Source organism: Parasteatoda tepidariorum, chromosome 11, assembly GCF_982258835.1.
Source record: "Parasteatoda tepidariorum strain Cologne lab strain chromosome 11, Ptep-v5.0, whole genome shotgun sequence".
Lineage (NCBI taxonomy): Eukaryota > Metazoa > Arthropoda > Arachnida > Araneae > Theridiidae > Parasteatoda > Parasteatoda tepidariorum.
This window is the reverse complement of record NC_141765.1, coordinates 16,399,954-16,420,449: the sequence shown is the minus strand read 5'-3', so window position 1 is coordinate 16,420,449 and position 20,496 is coordinate 16,399,954. Positions and strand designations below refer to the sequence as shown.

Sequence of the window (20,496 nt, the reverse complement as noted above, 5' to 3'; positions counted from 1 at the left end):
CATTATTTAAAAATAAAACACATCAATAGCCATATTTTTCAGATAAAACATTTTTGGCCTATTCTAATTAATAGGTATCAAAATATATATTTTGTAACCAATTATAATGAGGAATTCAACCAACAATTAAGTTTTCTAATTTAACAACCCTACAAATCACCTGAATTCACTTGTTTACAGCTAAATGCTACCATAAACAGACATTTTGAAAGTATTTTATTCACATTCTTAAATGTTTGTAATGTGCTATTAAGCATATTAATAAAGGTTAAATACCAAGGAAAGCTTACATTTCTTTCTGTGTCAATAACATAGCACAATCAGATGTTGAGGAGTTTCTGATTCTGACTACATATGGAGGTTGCTGATTTCAAATATGAACTGCTTAAAGCAAATCTGGATTTGGGCATTCAACTTAATTTATTCATGCATTATGTTGTATTCAGGCTTTGACAAAAAAAATTTATTTTACAACTAAAAGTTTGTTTTGTTATTTTTTATATTAACTCTGTTGATAGATGTAATGGTAAAATGCAGTGATAAGACAGAACTAAATGTTGTTGGTATCTCTAGTATCTTAAGTGAATGTTTTGATTTAAGAAGAGTTTAGAGTAAAATTCATATGGCGGCATTTGTGAAGTTTTCTGTGAGCAAGGCAGATTGGAATAAGGATCTAGGTGTCAGTCGGGATTGAGTATTAAATTTTTTTTTAAATTCCACCCTGGCACATCACAATTATGGCAATGAGGCTCTAGACAAAAACCAGGTTTGCAATAAAGAGCCTTGATAGGTAAGAATTAAGTTCTAAAAGGAACAAGGAGAAAACAAATTTCTTCTGTTTGTAAGATAGAGAGGACCACATCCTTGGAAACAATGCAGCCTCTTTGCTGTGAGATGACATTAAATTTGAAAATTCAGATATTGAAAAGTGAGGGCTGTTGATGAGACTCATAGAGATGACAGCTACCCTCTTATCAAAAGTTTTCTTAGCTTAAAATACCAGCATCTACATTCAGATTGATGTCATGGGCAAGGAGATCTTGTAAGCATTTAAAATAGAAAACAATTCTGTATATATATATATATATATATATATATATATATATATATATATATATATATATATATATATATATATATATATATATATATATATATTATTTATTATTATTTTTTTTGAAATTGTAAGAACTAATAAGACAGTTTTCTTCTTTAAAACCAGCAATCTCAATATAAGTTAAAAATACAAAGCAACAAATTTTTTTGAATAGTTGTGACAGCCATAATTAAAAATAATTAAGCTACTGTATTTTTGGTCAATGAAGAGCTTTTAGGAAAATAAAGCAGCTTTTAAAGTTTAAATTAGCACAAAAAATTTAATTAGAATTAATTATTAAATTGTACAGAACAAATTTCTGATAGGGAGATAAATTTACATATTTAATAAGTAAGCTACTACAAGTTTTTTAAAGAAATGTTACAAAGGAATAGTTTTCATGATTAAAATCAACACACTTAGTGTTATCAAAATCAGTATAAAAAGTTTTAGGCAATAAGGAAATGTTTTCGTAGCTCTGTTTAATTAATGCATTGACTAAATATTGTAAGAAATAAAAAAACATATATTTAGTGTCAGAATTGAGATGGATATTAAATCGATTACTGAAAGAAAAATTAAAGTGAAACTAAAATTTTATTATGTTATTTGTCTTTTTTTATGCATTGGTATAAAATGGACCAAGAAAGAAAATGTTTAGCATTATTATTGCATCAACAACATCAGTGTGAAAATTATTACAAAGTTTGAATGTTTTTCAAGTCTGGCTAATATAGTTTTGAAGCTAGACGGAGTGATTAAAAATTGCCATATTGATAAGAACTTTAATCTATAAGTCTTGAAAAACTTTACTTTCTATACTGCTACAGTATAATTTTTTTATTCATTTTTTTATTTTATTTTTTTGATTATAAACTTTTTAAGATGGTTTTAAGTTTTTCTTTGACTCAAAATGTTTTCTTAAATCACTAATAAAGTCACTTATAAAAAGCAATTATCTGTAAAAATTTTCTTATTTAGTAAATAATAAGTATGAAGATCTCAAAGTTAGGTTTTACGTTTTCTTACATCTAACATAAAGACTTCTCTATTTTCATTAAAAATTCATATTTAAATGTTTCTTACAAGCAACTTACTTAACCTTTTTTATTGCGTTTATATGTATAAATATTAATAAAATATTGCATTATAAAAATTAAAAAGTGGGCGGAATTTGATTTTGGTTTGAATCTTATATTTTCCAACTATCTTACTTATTTCAAATCATGTTCCCTTATGCTAAATCTAATTTTAAAAACTATTATTAAATGTAAGTCAAAGAAATTTCATTAGATAGTATGCGTAAAATAGGGAATAACTCATCATAAGCATAGTTTCATTAAGGTTGGTAACTTATAAGTTGCTGTGAATTCCTTATATTTTGGGTATAATTTAATCTTTACATAACTACTAGTCCTTGGTATCAAAGCAGAAATCACTACAATATTTCTAACCAAAAAATTTGTCTTTAATAACACATTTTCATATTAGAGGCACTTCATTTTGAAAGTTACCTATTGTCAAAAAATTAAGCACTTATAGCTTTCTTTGAGCGGATGCATTTCAGATAAAAATGGAAGATTTATTAGAAAATTGTATTGTTACTAGAATATAAAACTCTGGAATATTGACAATTTATTTTATTTTCAATGTAGTGTAGAAAATTTTGTATTATCTATTCCTAAGATATATTTACAGTTTCTAAACAAGTAGTATTCTATGATTTAAATTAATACTTATGAATTTAACCTTATATTGAATTTTAGTTTATTCTTCTTAATTTCTTTATAATGAACTTTTTATTTAAAAATGTTTTTTTTTTTCTGGGAATTCTTATTTAAAATTGGTATTATTAAGGATACAACTAAATTTAATGCTGAAAAGGTGATTATTTTATTTGTCTTTCAAAAGTCCTGTCATGAAACTTTTCTCTATATATTTCTTACTCATTATCATTTTATGTGAAATTTAAGACTTTGTATCAAAATAAATAAGAAATAAATTATTTACGCCATGTTGAAACTGCACAAATCTGCTTGAAGAAAAATGAGTTGTCATTATGCAAATTCAAATTTTAAAGGAAATGTGGTTAAATTGCTTTTCTAAAAATTTATTGCTGCAGTTTTTAAAACTTAACTGCAGTTATTGCAGCAAAAATTTGAAATTTTACTTCATATACAATTCTTGATGGAGTTTTTATAAAATTGGTTTGTTGTTACAAATAAACCATACTATAAATGCATATTCAATGTGAAAATTTGTTGTACCATAAAACTTATTCGAAACTACCGAAGTATAAATATTCACATATTTAAAACATAAATAATTGTATAGAATTATTGTTATCACATTCAAGAAAGAGTATGGACTTGTAAAACACGAATTAAGTGATTTACATCTAAAAACCTAATTTTAATATAAATTCTCAAATTATAAATTTATTTATATCAAAAATATTTTACAGGAACGAATTAAAGTAATATCTGCATATAAATTTTCATACATATTTATTACCAGAAAATGCCACATTTAAAAAACACATATGCATAAAATTAGTTAAAAATAATATGAGTTTTTCAGCTAATTGACTATAATTTCAAAAATAGTTAGTTTAATGCTTTCTTTCAAATTACATATAATTCCTATTTAATCTATGCAATAATTTTGTTTTTATATTAAATTGAGTTAACTGAAGTAACTAAGTGAGTTAGACCTATTTTAAGGACAATTGTTAAAATAAAAAGTATTACAAAACATTGTTAGCGTGGTAATATTCAAACTTTGTACATTTTTGAAGTTAGCAATTTTCCTACTTTTACTTGTTTCTAATTATCTATAACACCTAAACATTCCTATTGCTACAATCTTTTCCTTCATATCTCTGTTAACTTTGATTATGAGAGAATTATTGATTTAATTAATTCGCTTCTTACAATAATTATAACAACTAAGTTAGTGTTACAAAACATAATTTAGAATCAAATAAATTTTCAATGTGATTAATTTTTTGCTTCAATTTAAGTCTTATGCAAATGACATACATTGAAATTTAACATTTTGATGATATTAAATAAAAATAATTTTTACTAAAATGTGTTACACATAAAAAGCATAATATAGATAAAAAGTGTGAATGCAATATTAAAAGCAGTTAGTTTTTATAGATGTATTGACTACCTACTTTAACACATTGTTTGCAACTTCAAAGAACTGAATTTCTGCACTATTCTTTAAGGAAAATATATAGAACACACTTTAAAAAAAGGACAGGGTCAATAGTTTGGCTGGATTACGTTTTGGGTATAGCAGCAATATTTTGATAGACATTGACTTCGGAGATGCATTATAATGGTAGAACACACTAGAAATAATTTATATTTGACTACATAGATAACTCATTACACATAATATAAGATATTCTACATATCTTTTTAAAAGGTACTGATTAATGACTGGACATGGTGCAAATGCATCTGATAAAATCAAGAATGTGGAACATTAGATTCAGACTCTGCTGAGGATGCGAGAGAATAATTAGCAGAATCTCTTCTTTGATGAGTTGCAATAGTTTGAAGGGGGGCGTAATTGGATATTGATTTTGAGCCATAACTGTTCATTTCAACTAATGGAAAATCTGGCTGATCAATGAAAGAAGTAAGCCTCGCATTGGTAGCCCTTTCAAAGGGCTCTGCTACAGAATGAGAAGTTTCATCAGATTTTAATTGATTCCGGTGAACAATAGTAGCTGGTGGTTTGAATGTTTTTGTATTCACATTTGTTGGGGGTGCTACTCCTCTTTGTAAAGACATACTCTTCCAAGGAGGCTTGGCAAGAGTTATGAAACCAACATTTTCCATGCTGGATGCACGCTTATTTTCTAAGCTAGCATTTGAATGAACTCCACTCGATGATTCACTGGTTCCTTTTTCTGGAGATGTTGAAGATTCACTTATTGTTTCAGATCTTGGTGATAAATCACCTCTGGAAACGCCAGAATCAGTTCTTCGAGATGATGGGCTATGCACAGACACTGATACTTTCAAAGTTGCATTATCGTAATCTTCACTTCCACCTCTTTTTTCAAAAGGTGATAAAAAAGGATTTATCTCCACATTCTCATAATCTCTTCTGGTGAAGTCATTCCCATCTCGTGGTCGCAGCCTCTACAACGGTTTAACTGAGTTAGTTTTTAAAATAAGCAATAAAAAGTAACAATTTTAAAATTTGCTTTAAAACAAAACAAAAATGCAATGATGATTTCAATATTAAAAGATCATATTCTCAAAACTAACATATAACCATTCTGTTTATATTTTTTACTTTCTGCAATCAATCATAATGTGTCAAATTACGTTACTTAATGTTAGGTCAAAAAAAAAAAAAAAATAATAATAATTCACTGTTGTCAAACCTATTGTTGTTGATCTCATGACATTAAGCAATGCATCTGTCAAGATAGGTAAAATCAAAAAGCGAGCGAAATGATATTTTGCAAGTATTATAAAATTCTATTTCTTATCTATTATCTTTGTTAAGGATTCATGTTTAGGAGAAATACCTTATAATTAGTTCATTGTACTTCTTATTATTTCTAAGACTGGTAATATTATTTGGTTTTACCACCTTTGTTTTTCAAAAATAAATACTCTATAAAAGCAGAAAGTGCTCAAAACTGCAACCTAGAACAAAGTCCCCACAAAACAATTTATGTCCAAGTCTTGATGAAAATTTTACGTGCAGTTAATAATTTTTCTTTCATTACTAGGCATTTATACATTATTTGAAATTTACCAAATAAGAATGCCTTTTTATTTATTTATTTATTATTTTTTTTAAAAATTTCTCCAAAATATTTTTCCTTAAAAAAAAAAAAAGAATTTAACCGTATTTTTCTGAGGATATCTGCAGAACACTTTTAATTATCAAGTCTTATTACAAAACACTAGGCATAATTCTGCTCGTCGGCATTTTGGTACTGGAAAAATTTAAATGTGAGCGAATAATACATTGACAGTTGTATTGCGTGTCAAAAGTGATTTCCGGATTCCCAGTATAACAATACCTTCAGTGACATTAACTCAACTGTATTACTTTAACATTATCTTTAAAATATTGACAAATTCTCGAGTAATGCAGTATACAGTTTTGTTTTTCCACGTTAATTTGACCATCTTTCAGATCGGGTTCTATCTTACCCTTTTCATTTTAACGAAATTCGGTACATAGGAGCCTAAATAAAAAGATTTAGATTTATTAACCCATAACTGTTGCAATATAGATATCTGTGCAAACTTTGATAAAGTGAAAAAACTCTGACAAAGAAAATTGAGCTGACCTCACGGTAGGTATTTAATTTAGTAACAATTGAAAATTTTGAACTCTTGTTTTACGCATGCATTTGCTGAACCTATTGCTGCCCAGCTATAAAAAGTGGTTTATATATGAAAAACACATGTTTCTAAGAACTTGTACATATTTGTTTTTAGAAAAGGCATACCTTTTTTACGCTTTCTACCACTTAAGTATAAAAAAAAAGCCCTATGCGTTTGCTTTAGATCTGAATATAAACATTTATATTATGAATATGTATACTAAGGTAGATTTGTTTGCTTTTGTGAAATGTAATCATGTTTAATTTGTGTACTTTTTTCTCTTTTGAAGAAAGGAACGGTACTTTTAAAAGGACTATAGACACAAATGGGTTAATGGATACCATGAAAATGTAAGATTTATAAAAATATAAATTTCAAAACTTCAGTTTAACTTAGATTAAAACGTACAGCTTATACCAAAACTCTTATTTAAACCTTTGCTTACTTTTAAAGCTTCATATCTCTTGTTTGATTATATTCAAAAATTTTAAATCTCGTTCAGAATTAGCAAGACGAAATTTACCAAATCATGAAATTACAGGAGGATGTTCGTTTGATTTGTGTTGGATCTAATTTTTATGTTTAAAATATCTGCCTTGAAGTAAAAAGCTTAATAAAGTTAAAAATATGTGTATTCTCAATTCAAAACTTGACAGAACTTAAGTGTGAAAGGTTTACACATCTCGTCGTACTAAAATTCATTAAAGTTTAGAAATGGTAAAGTAGAGTTATTATGAAATACTCTTAATTGTTTTTTTGTATTGTTTAATTGGGGATAAAAGTTTATTAGTTTTGATTAAAATTACCTTAAATTGTTATAATTAACAAAGGTTTATAAAAATAAATTTTCTTCATTGTAGAATTATAAAAAATTCTTACCTTAGCTAGCAACCCATCCTCTCCATCTCCTTCTTCCCTCACGACAGTCATGTCTCTTAAAGTTGCATAATCACCATCATCTGAATCAGAAAGTTCTTCAAATTTTACATTTTGCTTTTTAAATCGGCGATTATTTTTTGGAGATTTTTTTAATGATCTCGTCCTTTTGCAAGTTGCAGTTGATCCAACACCTTCTTGGAAGATAACTTTGTGTTTGGGCCCAGGAGATTTTCTTTGAGTTTTATGCCAAGTGGAAGAACGTTCTCCTTCTTTTGGAGGGGGAGGTTTTGGCTTTAACCAATATATGTCATCATCCTCTGTAGGAGATAGTTTAGGTAAGGATGCCAGAGATTTATTTACAATATTAAGAATTGCTTTTTTTGAGTCTCTTTCTCTAATTTGGTAAGTCTGTCCATGATCGATCACAAGCAAAGGTGTTTCTTGATTGCTCCCTTTAAACACACTTATTTGTGAGCTTCCATGACCATGAGAGGACATAAAAATCCATTTGTGCTTAATAGTTAGTATCAACCACAACACTATCCACAGAAATAAATGTATTATAGTTCCTGTAATTCCAGCAAGTACAATTCCATCTAAACTTCCGCAGTATACTAATGTATAATCATACATTAAAGGGCCAGCACACAACGCAGTGGCTAATAACAGTACGAAGGCTGTTAAGTGAGGGGCGACTCCCCACAGTCTTCGAGATTCTTGCTTCCAACGTATTAGTTGACACTGCAATCTGTTATCCAACCATTCTTTATATTTTTGAAGACCGTAAAAATACAGTACAGTTGATGAAACTATAAGTAATGTTGTATACACAAAAAATGATAAAACAGTCAGTTTCACATTTAGGAATAGTGAACTAAATCTCAGCAAAATTTCTCTTGGTCCGCAGATATGAACTTTGTATAAAATTGAAAATCCTGCATACGTTAGAAGTTGCTGAAAGGCAGTCAGTAACAAATAACAACTAAAAAGCAACCCATAGCTTTTATTTGTATTCCAGTAAACAGCTGGGTACCTAATAGCAAAAACCAATAATGCTAAAGAGTAGTTAATGAACTCTATAGAAATAACGGCATGCTCTTCAACTTGAATTTCTGGGCGATGATATGGCTTTGGAGATTCATCAATTTGCTGACCCCATACTTCAGTCGAATTGAGAGTTGCTAAAAATCGCAATGTTACTAATCTGTCTTTATGAGTAATGAAAAAGTCTAAATCTGTTCTCCAAATAGCACCTACAAGATGAAAAGAAAAATAAGAGTTAATAAAATTGGTTTCATAACTCAAAATAAAGACAGATTCTAGCCAATATCGAATTTTAAGTTTTAATGCTTGATAACTTTTTACATATGTTAAAGTATTAAAAAATTTTTAAAGTATAAAATAGTCTTCTTTTGTAATAAAAAAATTTTCTTTCGTAATAAAATTTTTTCCTGTGTTTTAAACTCTTATGTTTCACTTAGAAGATGTTAGATGAGTGTTCACTTAGAAGATGAGTGTTTACCGATATGCACAAAATTACTCGTAAACAGAGTTTTAACTTAATAAAAGTTGCTTTAACCCTTTGACGTAGATGGAACACCAGCATCCTTTTTATATATTTTTTTCTTACGTAATTAATATTCAATTATTAAAATGAAATTTTTTTACCGTTTCTAGATATTTAGATGGCAGTTTAGACAACATGAAATTTCACAAAATGCTATGAAGTCGATGAATTTTAAGGTGATTTTTTCCCCTGTCTTCCTTTTGTATATTTAGGAGTTTTAAATAGTAATACGGGTACCATAATCTCATTAAGCATAAAAAATGATCGTTAAAATTTAATTCATAATATCATGTATGGTATTAAATATATTTCCCACCAAGTATCTTTTTTCTCTTATCTACTTATGACAAATGTATCATAGTCAAGTTATCATATAACTTTGGAATAATTTGATATTAAATGTAATCAATAATAAATTACTTATTAAAGTGATTAAATATTATTCTAAAGTAGTTGATGTATGTCTTTTAAGCATTTCTTATATTTCAGAGAGTAAATTATCATAAGTGTATGTGTTCATTAAAATTCATTCATTTTGCCAAAGGATTTTATAAGCAACAGAAGGAATCGCAAAATAAAGTTGTCTGTGATAAATCACTCGGTTGATTTCAGGATGTTCGATATATAAGTATCATGAAAATGTAAATAAATGCAATTAAGATTATAAACTATGTTGAATAGTAAAAGAAAATAGCTCAAATGATTCATTAGCTAATTTAAATCATGAGTTTTTGAAAGCTTTTTGAAAAAGACTGAATTACAGGGACAGTAAGGATATATAAAACAGTGTAAGTAGGAAAGTAATTAATTTTCTTTTTTAAAAATTATTTTTGTATTGTTATATAATATATAAAATCACGTTAACTTAATGTATTGCCATGTATTTCTTTAAAAAAATAATTATTGTTTTATACGGGAGGTGGACAAAATAATGGAAACACTTTTACAATGATAAATTGTTTCATATTTCTCAAGTAATACTTAAAGAATAATTTTATAACTTTAGAAGTGTTTAGATCATGCAATTTCTCATACATATCAATGAACTTGTGAGCTTTTAGAAGTTTCAGGGACCAACAATAAATTGCAAACTGATAGTAGCGTATTTGAACACCATATGCCAAAAAAACGTGGCAATAAATTTGTAACTTGTGACAATTATTTTGGATATTATATGAAATAAGTAGTTTAATATATAAGTAGTTTAAGCAGTTCTTTTATTCTGCACATGTGCGGGAAAATTTTAAATTTTTCTTTTCTTAGTTTTGTAGTGAATCGTATTTGGCAACTAATGAAAAAAGTCCGATTTGAATATCTTAAAAATTTAAAAAGTTACAAGTAATTTTCTAAGTAGTTCTTATATTTTTAAAAAGAAAGCTCAAAAGGATAAGGAGTTTTCTATAAATATTATTTTGTATTAGAAGACAAAATTAAATAAAAAATTATAATACCTTACAATAAACGTTCATACACTGAAATACATGCGAAAGAAAAGATACTTTTATGGGGGATGATCTTCAACAATGCCGATATAATTTTTAATGAGCTTTGCTAATAGTACAAAATGAAATTTGTGAAAAACTGAATTTCACTTTGAACTTTTTTTAAAAAAATTAGCATAACTACTTAGAAAATTGCTTGAAACTTTTTAAATTTTTAAGATATTCAAATCCGACTTATTTTTATTAGTTGCCTAATACGATTTTTCTTGCGCAAGCACAGTGTTAAAGAACTATTTAAACTACTTATTGCACAGTTTTCACCGATTCTTTTTCAAATTTTGAAGCAAAAATTTTGTAATTAATTTCAAATTGCTCTAAAAATATTTTGTTTAGCATAAAAACGTAAGACAACAAATATTAGTTTTTTTTATAAAAGTGTCTATATAAAAGTGTCTATACCATAAATAAATAACCTTGGCTTACGAAATTTTGTGCAATTATTGCATTCAATAACCAAAATAATTTTTACAAGTTACAAATTTATTGCTAAATTTTTTGGCATAGGGTGTTCAAAAACACTATTTTCCTTTTGTAATTTATTGCCAGTCCCTCAAACCTCTAACAGCTCTTTAACTTCATTCAGAAGTATTAGAAATCGCATAACCTAAACACTTCTAAATTTCTAAAATGATTCTCTACATAATGTTTGAGAAATATCAAAAAATGTGTTAGTACAGAAGTGTTTACATTATTTTGTCCAACCCTTGTATACAATTCAATATTTATAATTATTTATTGGGATTCTGAAAGGGTAAAAAACAAATAAATAAATGAAGCATAATAAAAAATCTTCACTCCAGACAAATACAGTATTGAATGTAAAAATACAATAATAATGTTAGAAATTATTATTTCTTGTTTAGAAATATACTCCAATATATTTGAAGGGCTTGGGACAATATAGCGATAAGCCCCCTTGTTGTTATAGCAAACATGATTGACATTGTTACAGCAAACTATTTCATAGTATTTCTATCTGATATGTACTTAAGTTTTTGTTCATAAGTATTACTTCCACAATAACATTTCAATTCATAGAAACATTTAATTGCTGACTTGGAAATCATAGTGTCTTTCAGCAAAAATGATTTGACAATGAAACGATATCATGAACTATTTGAAAATGTGACTTATCATTATTATAATATCACTCCAAGCCCTCCATTGCCAATAAAAGGAACAACTTGAAATGTTCTGACACAGTTCGTAATTTTTTTTAATACTACTTTTTTTTGCGAAACTTTAGTTATATTGCCTAAAGTGATATCGAAAGTAAAAGGTATATTAAAAGTGAATTTGATTTATCATCATTTTATAATCTTAACAAAAATGTTCAAGTTTCCCATTTTGCTTGCCTTTCCCTTATCCTAAACACACGAAAAAGAGAATCAAAATTTACTGTAAAGGGGGAAAAGAAAGTAAAAGCAAAAAAACTATTTCTGCGAAGCATTTTCATAGGGCACAGTCAAGCTAATGCCGAACGATGTTGGTACAAAAGAAAGTTTTTTCTTTTCCTTTCACTTCCTAGTTTTTTGAAGCATTTTTCTCGGAGTTACTTCTGAAGAGTGTGAAGGAACATGAAAAAGAAAAACTTAATTTCATTCTCATCAATTTGCAGAGGATGTCATAAGTTTTGACGTCATGCTTTTACAATACTAATTACTAGTTCTTTTAGGAGGACGTTTAGCGCTCAATTTTAACTGTTAATCTTAGCCTTACAGGACACTACTTGCTCTACTAAAAGGTCAGGATATCGCCCTTGACAACTCAATGAATGATTTCATTTAGAACTCTTTTGCTATCCATGAGAACTTTTTCATATATCATCTGCATTTATTTTATATTAAGGTTTAGTCATTATCTTAATTATAAGAAATCTTAATGAGTAATATAAACTAATACTGCAGAGCTATATCGTAATTTTAATACCGAGATATATCATTAGGAAAAAATTACTTTCCACTGCATCGCGCCTTTTTTCTTTTCTTTTCTTTCTTCAATTTAGCTAGTTTACATTATTTTTACGTTGGTCACTCAAAGGAAATTCGTCAATATTTTCGTTACTCAAAGGAAATTTATTAATATTAACAATAATATCGTATTCGATAATTTCTATTAGCAATAATATTTACGATATTATCGTATTGAGATATCAGTCGTTGCTTATTATAATCGCGATATCATTAAAATCGATAATACTTAAGCATTATTGTGTTTGACTTTTATCATAGTCGATAATAGTCGTATATTCGACTTTAATTGTAAAGCATGATGTTATGCTGTTGTACAGTACATTTTGGAAGAAGGATTTAAAATATTGTTATCACGATGTTTAAAAATTTAGATATTTTGCGATTCATTTCCCTAATTATTCCCCTACTTCCTTAATACTTCACTAATTATGAGAATTATGTGAACAAAACATCGTGCATGATACCTTAAAGTTGAAAAGCTAATATTTTCTTATCTTTCATGAATAATAAAAGTAATTAAAGTGGCAAAGTCGTTTTCATTTATTTAGCTTTTTCGTTTTCGATATTCTTATTTAAATTTTATGTTTTCCTTTATATTCTGATAATATAAAGGATAATTTCGATTTCCTTTATATTCTTTACAATAAACAATGTTTTTTATTTTTTTTATACATATATATTACTGTCGGCAAAGCAATAAGCGTACCAAAATGAAATGTAAATATTTTTCATTACATCTATTTACAGAATAGCTTCATTTTTTTATTTTTTTACACTACATAAAGGGACAGTTAGGCTTCATATTATTGCTACAATATTTTATGATATTTATTGATAATATATTTTATTATTATTTTGCATAAATTCTTTAATTATATTTAAAATATTTTATTAACCTCTAATATGCTATTTAATTAGTGCAGATGATATATAAAGTTACGAAATCAAACACCAAAAAGTACTTTCTCTTAATAAAAGTTGTCTTTTTTTTGTTGACGAATTTGGATTTTTGACCCTCAAAATATGGTCCCATACGGTAGCTTGGTTGGGTGAACGGTTCAAAGTTTGGACTCCTTAATGTTATTTTTACTTTTTGCGTATTTTACCATATCTCGAGAAATTTTAAATCGAATTGGAAAATGTTTGCCCACAATTATAAAATTCGTTTATCCAAAGCTAATTCAACGTAAAAATTAATTCTTAAATAAAATTGAGATTGAGTACTAGAACGTCCGATTATTAGAAAGATGAAAATCCGATTATTAGATTAAAAGCTATTCAGGGTGTTCCGTTTTTGTATTTTGTGCACTGTACAGTAAGGAGAAAAAAAAGATCATTCGAATTGAGATAAAAACATATATTTTTTCTCCATTTGAAAGATAATTAATTTCAATTGTTTTTCAGGAATAAAAAAAAAAGTTTAGATCTTTATTTTACGGACACCATTAAAGGAGATAATAAATAAATTTAGTAATAATAAAATTAGTAATATTTACCTTTCCCAAGGAAGCCATGTTTTATAAGCTGCGCCTCTACTAGTAGTCTTGGCAGCAAAAGGCACAATGATGCGGCTAAATGTATTAAAGGTGCTAAAGGCCCTCCATGTTTCCACAGAGATTTAATCCATCGACAATACTTTTTCTTTCGCAGATTTTGATAAACGACCATGTCTGGTTCCTCATTCCCAATTTTGTGCCCATCATTTGCATAGTTTCCAACTTTCATAAGAGCAAGTATTACAAAAAATGGCATCAGCACTACAGCTGATCCAATGAAAGCAACATACGCATTCAGTTCAAAATAGGGTTGTCCATTTGGTGGCCATGGTAAAGATACATAACGAGTAAACCTTTGTATACTTGTGGCCATAATATAAATTTGAAGTGATAATGCAAATACACAATACCATACTGACCACTGACTATTTACGGTGGGTCGATGACAAGATGCAAAATTCTCATAACGACCTTTGACTAGATGTGTTGTTTGTACTGGATTCACCATCTTTCGTTAGAAATCAGAAGAAGTTTATACTGATAAAGTGTTTCACTTAGAATTTTGATTTTCTTTCGATTTCAAGCCGTAATTCAATTTTTCCAATAAGAAGTGACATCTTCAAATAAAAGATGTAGACCTGAAAATTATAAGCATTATGAATATAGGAAAAGAGCAGTCCAGTGTTCCAATAAATTTTAAAACATTAGAAAGAAACATAAACGTTACATAAGTAAACAAGCTTATTACGAGGCCATTTATAAATGATGTACCTTTTTTTCCAAAATTTTGGCCCCTTTCTCCCCTTTGTTATTTCGCCATAAACCCTCCTACGTGATATGTCACGCAACAGTACATAAGTTAACAGTTCAGAAACAAAGCCCATGTTATAGATCAGTGGGGGTATGTGTATCCATAGGAGTACGCAGAAAATTCTTGTGAGTAAGCCACATTTCTCTTCAAATTATTTTATGTTCTCTCACGCGTGCAAAATTATAACAAAAAAGAAAAAAAAAATGGGTGATTTTTTTTAGCTGACTCTGTATTATTGTAAAAATTTAGCTACATAGTCCTCATTGAATTATAATTAAAAATTTCTCTGGTAATTTATAAATTGCATGCAAACATATATTGTGTCCTATAAAATAAAAAAAAGTAACTTGGTGCTTTTCTAAATTATTTTTCTATTCATTTCATGAAAAAAAAGATCCATTTTTGACTCGCCGCAAGGTTACGCTGTCAAAAAATTTGGGGATCATTATTGCAGATCATATTTTATGTATTATTTCTAAATTTTTACTATATTTTTAAATAACAAAACAATAATAACGAGTAGCTATTTTGATGAGTAGTTATTTCGATGAAATAAATACAGAAACAAATAATAAAAAAATATTTCATCTGCTAATTTTAAATGCTTTCATTTTAATCAAAATGTGTCACACTTTTTGCCTCTTTCCCCCTCCTTGTCACAAACTGTCACAATTTCACGAACTACTCCCTCCTCTTCAAGCATGACATTATTTGAAGATGGCTCTATATTGATATTTAAGTATGAGTATATTTCAAACGATAACTTTAATCTTAATATGATTAATGTTACCTATATTTAAATGGTAGTATTTATTTATATATTAGTTTAATATTTTAAATCTACTAAAAAAATTTTTTTTACATGCATTATGACTTGATGTAACAGTTTTTGATGACAGTAATAAATAGGTTCAAGCAACCTATACTTTTGAAATCGCTTTTTAAATAAAATATTCTTTATTTAACGTTCGATACGTAAAGTCATCATTAAATTTTTAGAATTTTTTTAAATTCAACTTTTAATTGCATATTAATAACTTATTATCTTATTAGTTTGATGCAAATTAATCGTTTTAATGAAATTAAATTATTTATATCTGATAGATTCGTTCTAAATAAAATATTCTGATATCATCAGTGAGCCATCAGAATATCATCAGCTTTCAGATGATATTTCTCAAAATGTAAACATAGTCTTACTTCAAAAAATAAGCCATCTGGTAAATTATTAAGTTACGTAAATTATTTTATTATGAAGTGAACTTTTTAGAATTTTTTTATTTATCCATTACAATTTCAACAATACAATGCAGCTTTCCTTTAATTAATGAGAAACATAACATTTTTCACATTAATACTGTGCATCAAAAATTGTATTCGTCAGAACCTGCAATTTTTGATACATTGTCTTAATCTGAAGACGAAACGATATGCCATTATTTATTAATAATATTTTTCAAGAGAAACGATATATGCTATTTCTCCACGTCAAAAACACATACATTTCATAGTATTAAATTGTAGGATGAATTTTGTATAATGCATAATTGTTATGGATATATGGTATAGGACATGATTTATGTATAGTATATCAATAACTGTTTAGCGTTTCTATATTTATCTTTTACAATTTTTAATAAATCAATAACACATTTTATGAGAAATATAACAATTTTCCGGTAAATAATGAAATATCATAAATTGTTATCGTTCCAACAGTCATTTTTGATGCATAATCTGAAGATAGAATGATTATTTATTATTCCATTTTCTCTTTCTCTCGCCTTTACTTTATTATCTACATATTTAAAAAAAAGATGTTTCAACTTTCGATTTCCTGTATCAGTTTCTTTCTATTCTCTATCATTTCTCCCTTTATCCATTCACTGTATCAAAAATCATAGTTACGGGGAATTCATATAAGATGTATGTTATCATTTCTCTTTCTTAAAAAAATAATAAGTAAATAATTGTACCATAAAGTATCGATTCATAAACGTTTTTGTTCAGTAAATTATTTTTTTTAGCTTTATTATATTTATCCTTTACAATTTTTAGCTTCTCTCGCCTTTTCTTTATTATCTATTTACTTACTGTTTTTTTTTTAAAAAAAAAGGATATTTAACGATTTCCTGTTTCACTTTCCATCTATCCTCTGTCATTTCTTTCTTAATCCATTCTCTGTATTAAAAACTATTCATAGTAACAGGGAATTCAAGTAAGATATTATCGTTTCCCTTTGTTAAAAATATAATAAATAAAAAAATGTACCATATATTAAGGACTAAAAAACTTTTTTTGTTTATTTAAAAACGGATTCGACCATTGACTAATTCAGCAAGAAATAAATCAAATTTTGTCACCATGGCTCAGAAAATGTAATATCAAGTAGAAAAATTATAGAATACTGAAGCTGGTGAAAGCTCTATGATATGATTTTTTAAATAAGTGTCTCATTTAAGTTTAAATTTAAAATTAATAATATTAGAGTGAAACTTAATTGACTTTAATTAAAAACTAGTGCTTGAACGTGCCTTCCAACAGCGAAATATTTTGTTAAAAACTTATTTTCGATGCAAAACATACACTTTTATATAATCTATCCAAAATTGGCTAGCTTGTTTATTTTACTAAAAAATGGTAACACTTAAAATTTAAATAAAGAACAAAATTTGAAATATAAAATGTTATTGATAGAATGTTAAGATAGTATGTTACCGAATTGATAAGGAATAATTCTATTTGTTTTACAAATGGTAATTTTTAATTTTGAAATTTTCACATTTGTAATAAAAATTAATGAATTCCTTTATAATTATCATAATTGTTCAGGAATAAAAATGTTCTATATTTACATTATTTCAAGCGAAAATATTTAGTATTTCAATGTTTACATTGTTTTACTAAAAATAATATGTAATAAAGATTTACAGAATTATCATAAAGTTTTTTGTTTTAGTTGCAGATAATAAAAACAAATTTTTTTGAGGTATTAAGAAAGAGAGTTATTGTTTTAATACAGTTTCGATTAATCATAATCTTTTATTTTTTTTGCTTTGATGATTGTAAAGATGCATTGATAGTTTAAGTAATGGGTTGTCTGTTTCTTAGTTTAATAATCAATAAGAACTTTTTTAATTTTTGATTTTTTTCATTCTTGAAAAAATAATGAATTGAAATTTCAATTAAATTGTTTAAAATTTAAATAATTTTTTCAAATCTAATTAACGTTAATTTTTTAGGAGAAATTAATAAGAGGTATGTAAGCTCTAATAAAATATTTTTATTTTGAATTCAACATATAGAATGCGTTAGTTTAAATCTGCCCCAAATATATCTGTTAATTATATGTGTGGCATTAATGTGTAAGTGATAGACCAGTAGATATTTTGATTTTATTAAATATTAAACAAATTTAGATAATTATTCATAAAAAATAAGTGAGTATCATTAGTTTGTTTATTATTTGCTTAACTCTTTAAAAAAAAAACTAAATATTAGAAATTCAAACACTTAATGGATATAGTGTGTTTGATTTGATAAAAACGAAACTATTAGTTTTACAAATTTCAAATTACACTATGATGCAGTAACCTTTATTAATTTGAGAGAAATGATTGATAACTCTATAAAATAGGAAATATATTGTTAATTTGAGGTACTGATAATTTGATTAAAAAGTATAAATGTTAAAATTTCTGCCACATTGAGATGTCTGAAATACGATGGCGCAAAGATTATTTGTTGTTTATTTTCGGTTTTGTTTTCTTTTAAAATCTTCTCCGCATATTTGTGATAAAACAAATAAAATGTTACTCATAGATATTTTCGAAAATAGAACATAAAATATTCATAACTCTTTAAATTTCTTTCAAAAAAATGGTCGTTCACAACGAACCGAAAAGCATGATCTTTCTGAAAATAAGCCCGCCATCCTTATTGATTTTATGGCAGGTAGAGAAAATGAGCTTCTACTAGAAGTAATATTATAAAGCACGCTTTTTTTACAAAAAATTCTGACATTAAAAGTACTTTACTGTATCAAAAATTTTTTGTCAAAACGTTTTAGAGTTGATGTTTTTTTTTTCAAGCATGTTACAATTAAAATATTTACAAAAAATCATATAAATATGACTAAAAAGATGGCTTTCTGACAGTAGTAAAAGAGCATGTCAGATTTAAAGAATCATAAGTATTCTTACTTGGAAAATATTCTTCTGCTGTTGGAACATTCATTTCTTCTCTGTTAGTCGATCCTCGATTGACTAGTTGGGATGATTTCTCTTGAACCTCATAACCAGATTTTATCATCTGATGTTTCGCGATGGGTGATTTTCTTTTGCATCTCTTCTTTACTGTCGCACTCCATCCACCAGGGTTACTCTAGTAATCTCCTGTAGTTCTAGCCAATGTCGCCAATGGTTATCTCTTGATACAATCGGTATGTTTATTTGGCGTGGTTTTTTTTCCCCACCAGTTCCAAGTTGTTTTTATTTTTTATTTGTCAAAGTATCATTTGTCTGGCCTTCATTCCTTCATAACTCCCTAATGTTTTTATTCGTAACTTTTGCTGTTCGTAATATTGTTATCAATTAGAGGCAATTGTAGACGAAATTGTTTTTCAGTTGAAAAACTAAAAGCTGATTGTTTAGCGCCAAATTGCACCCTTTTTTCATGTCGAAGAACTCATTCCTAAATTTCTGAAGTTGTATACGTATTTGTATTAAAAACATGTAATTAAAATTAAGACCTTCTTAAGTTCATAAATCTATCCGTAAATTTCACTTTTCGTAATATTGTAATCAATTAAAGGCATTGTCAGTGAAAATGTTTTTCAGCCGAAAAACTAAAATCTGATTGATTAGCGTCTTTTTGCCTTCTCAAAGAATTCCTTTCTGAATCTTTGAGGTTGTAATGATTTATATAAAAAATATGTAACTAAAATTTAAAGTTCAATAACACCCTTAGTTTATAATTCGTAACTTTTACTTGTCGTATTATTGTTATCAATTAAAGGAAATCGTCAACAAAATTGTTTTTCAGCCGAACTCAGTATGAGTTGAAGAATAAAAGCGTCAGTAACGTTTTACAATTTTTTCTCTTTTTTTACAAATTTAAAGGAATAAAGGTTGCAACGTTGCACTATAAGTAAGAAAGTACTGTGTATTGGGGGCTAATATGATGGAAAAAAAACTTAATTTTCATATTGTTTTTAACTGTTTAATTCATAATAATAATAATAATAACAACAACTAAATAAAATACTGTAGTCAGCATTTTGATTTTGTCTTTTATTTATGTGCCTCCAGTTTTAGCTACAGCACTGTCATTGGGAGAAACTGGGGTTCGATCTCCAGTTGCGGTTTGAAGCCCACCTAACCTTAGATTCATGGATCTAGGAAGTAAAAGCGTTCTGTGCTCAATACTGACCACATTACCTTAATCATGCCGTTAGTCTTAGCCTCAATGACGATCACCCTTCCCAGCTTACCGCAAACTGTTGTGGGAATACCTCACATTTTTTTTAAAAATTTATCTGCATCCGCAAATGTCACTTGAAATTTTCGTCTACTAAGCTCTTATATATAATTTTTTTTTTTGCCTGGCACTTTACTATTAAAAAGTGAGCAATTTTGGCTTATATTTGTGGTTTTGAACATTTTTATCGGCCATATTTTGCCAAAATATAGTAGAATATATTGCAGAATTAGTTAAATCTTCTTTATACTTTTACCCTTAAATATATCTGAAATTATCTTAACCGAAGTGCTGTAAAGACTTTAAATAAAGGCATTCTTTT

At 27.3% G+C, this 20,496-nt stretch overlaps 1 protein-coding gene across 1 annotated transcript; it reads right to left on the bottom strand.

Moving 5' to 3' along the window:
• Positions 1-2,876: 2,876 nt before the first annotated feature.
• Positions 2,877-19,236, bottom strand: tinc (transmembrane protein tincar). The gene is made up of 4 exons (XM_016073034.4): positions 18,899-19,236; positions 13,886-14,523; positions 7,348-8,600; positions 2,877-5,259 (listed from the first exon to the last, which is right to left on the bottom strand). The coding sequence occupies exons 2-4, from the start codon at positions 14,391-14,393 to the stop codon at positions 4,579-4,581; spliced, it is 2,442 nt and encodes an 813-aa protein (XP_015928520.1). The 5' UTR covers positions 14,394-14,523; positions 18,899-19,236; the 3' UTR covers positions 2,877-4,578.
• Between the last annotated feature and the right edge of the window lie 1,260 nt (positions 19,237-20,496).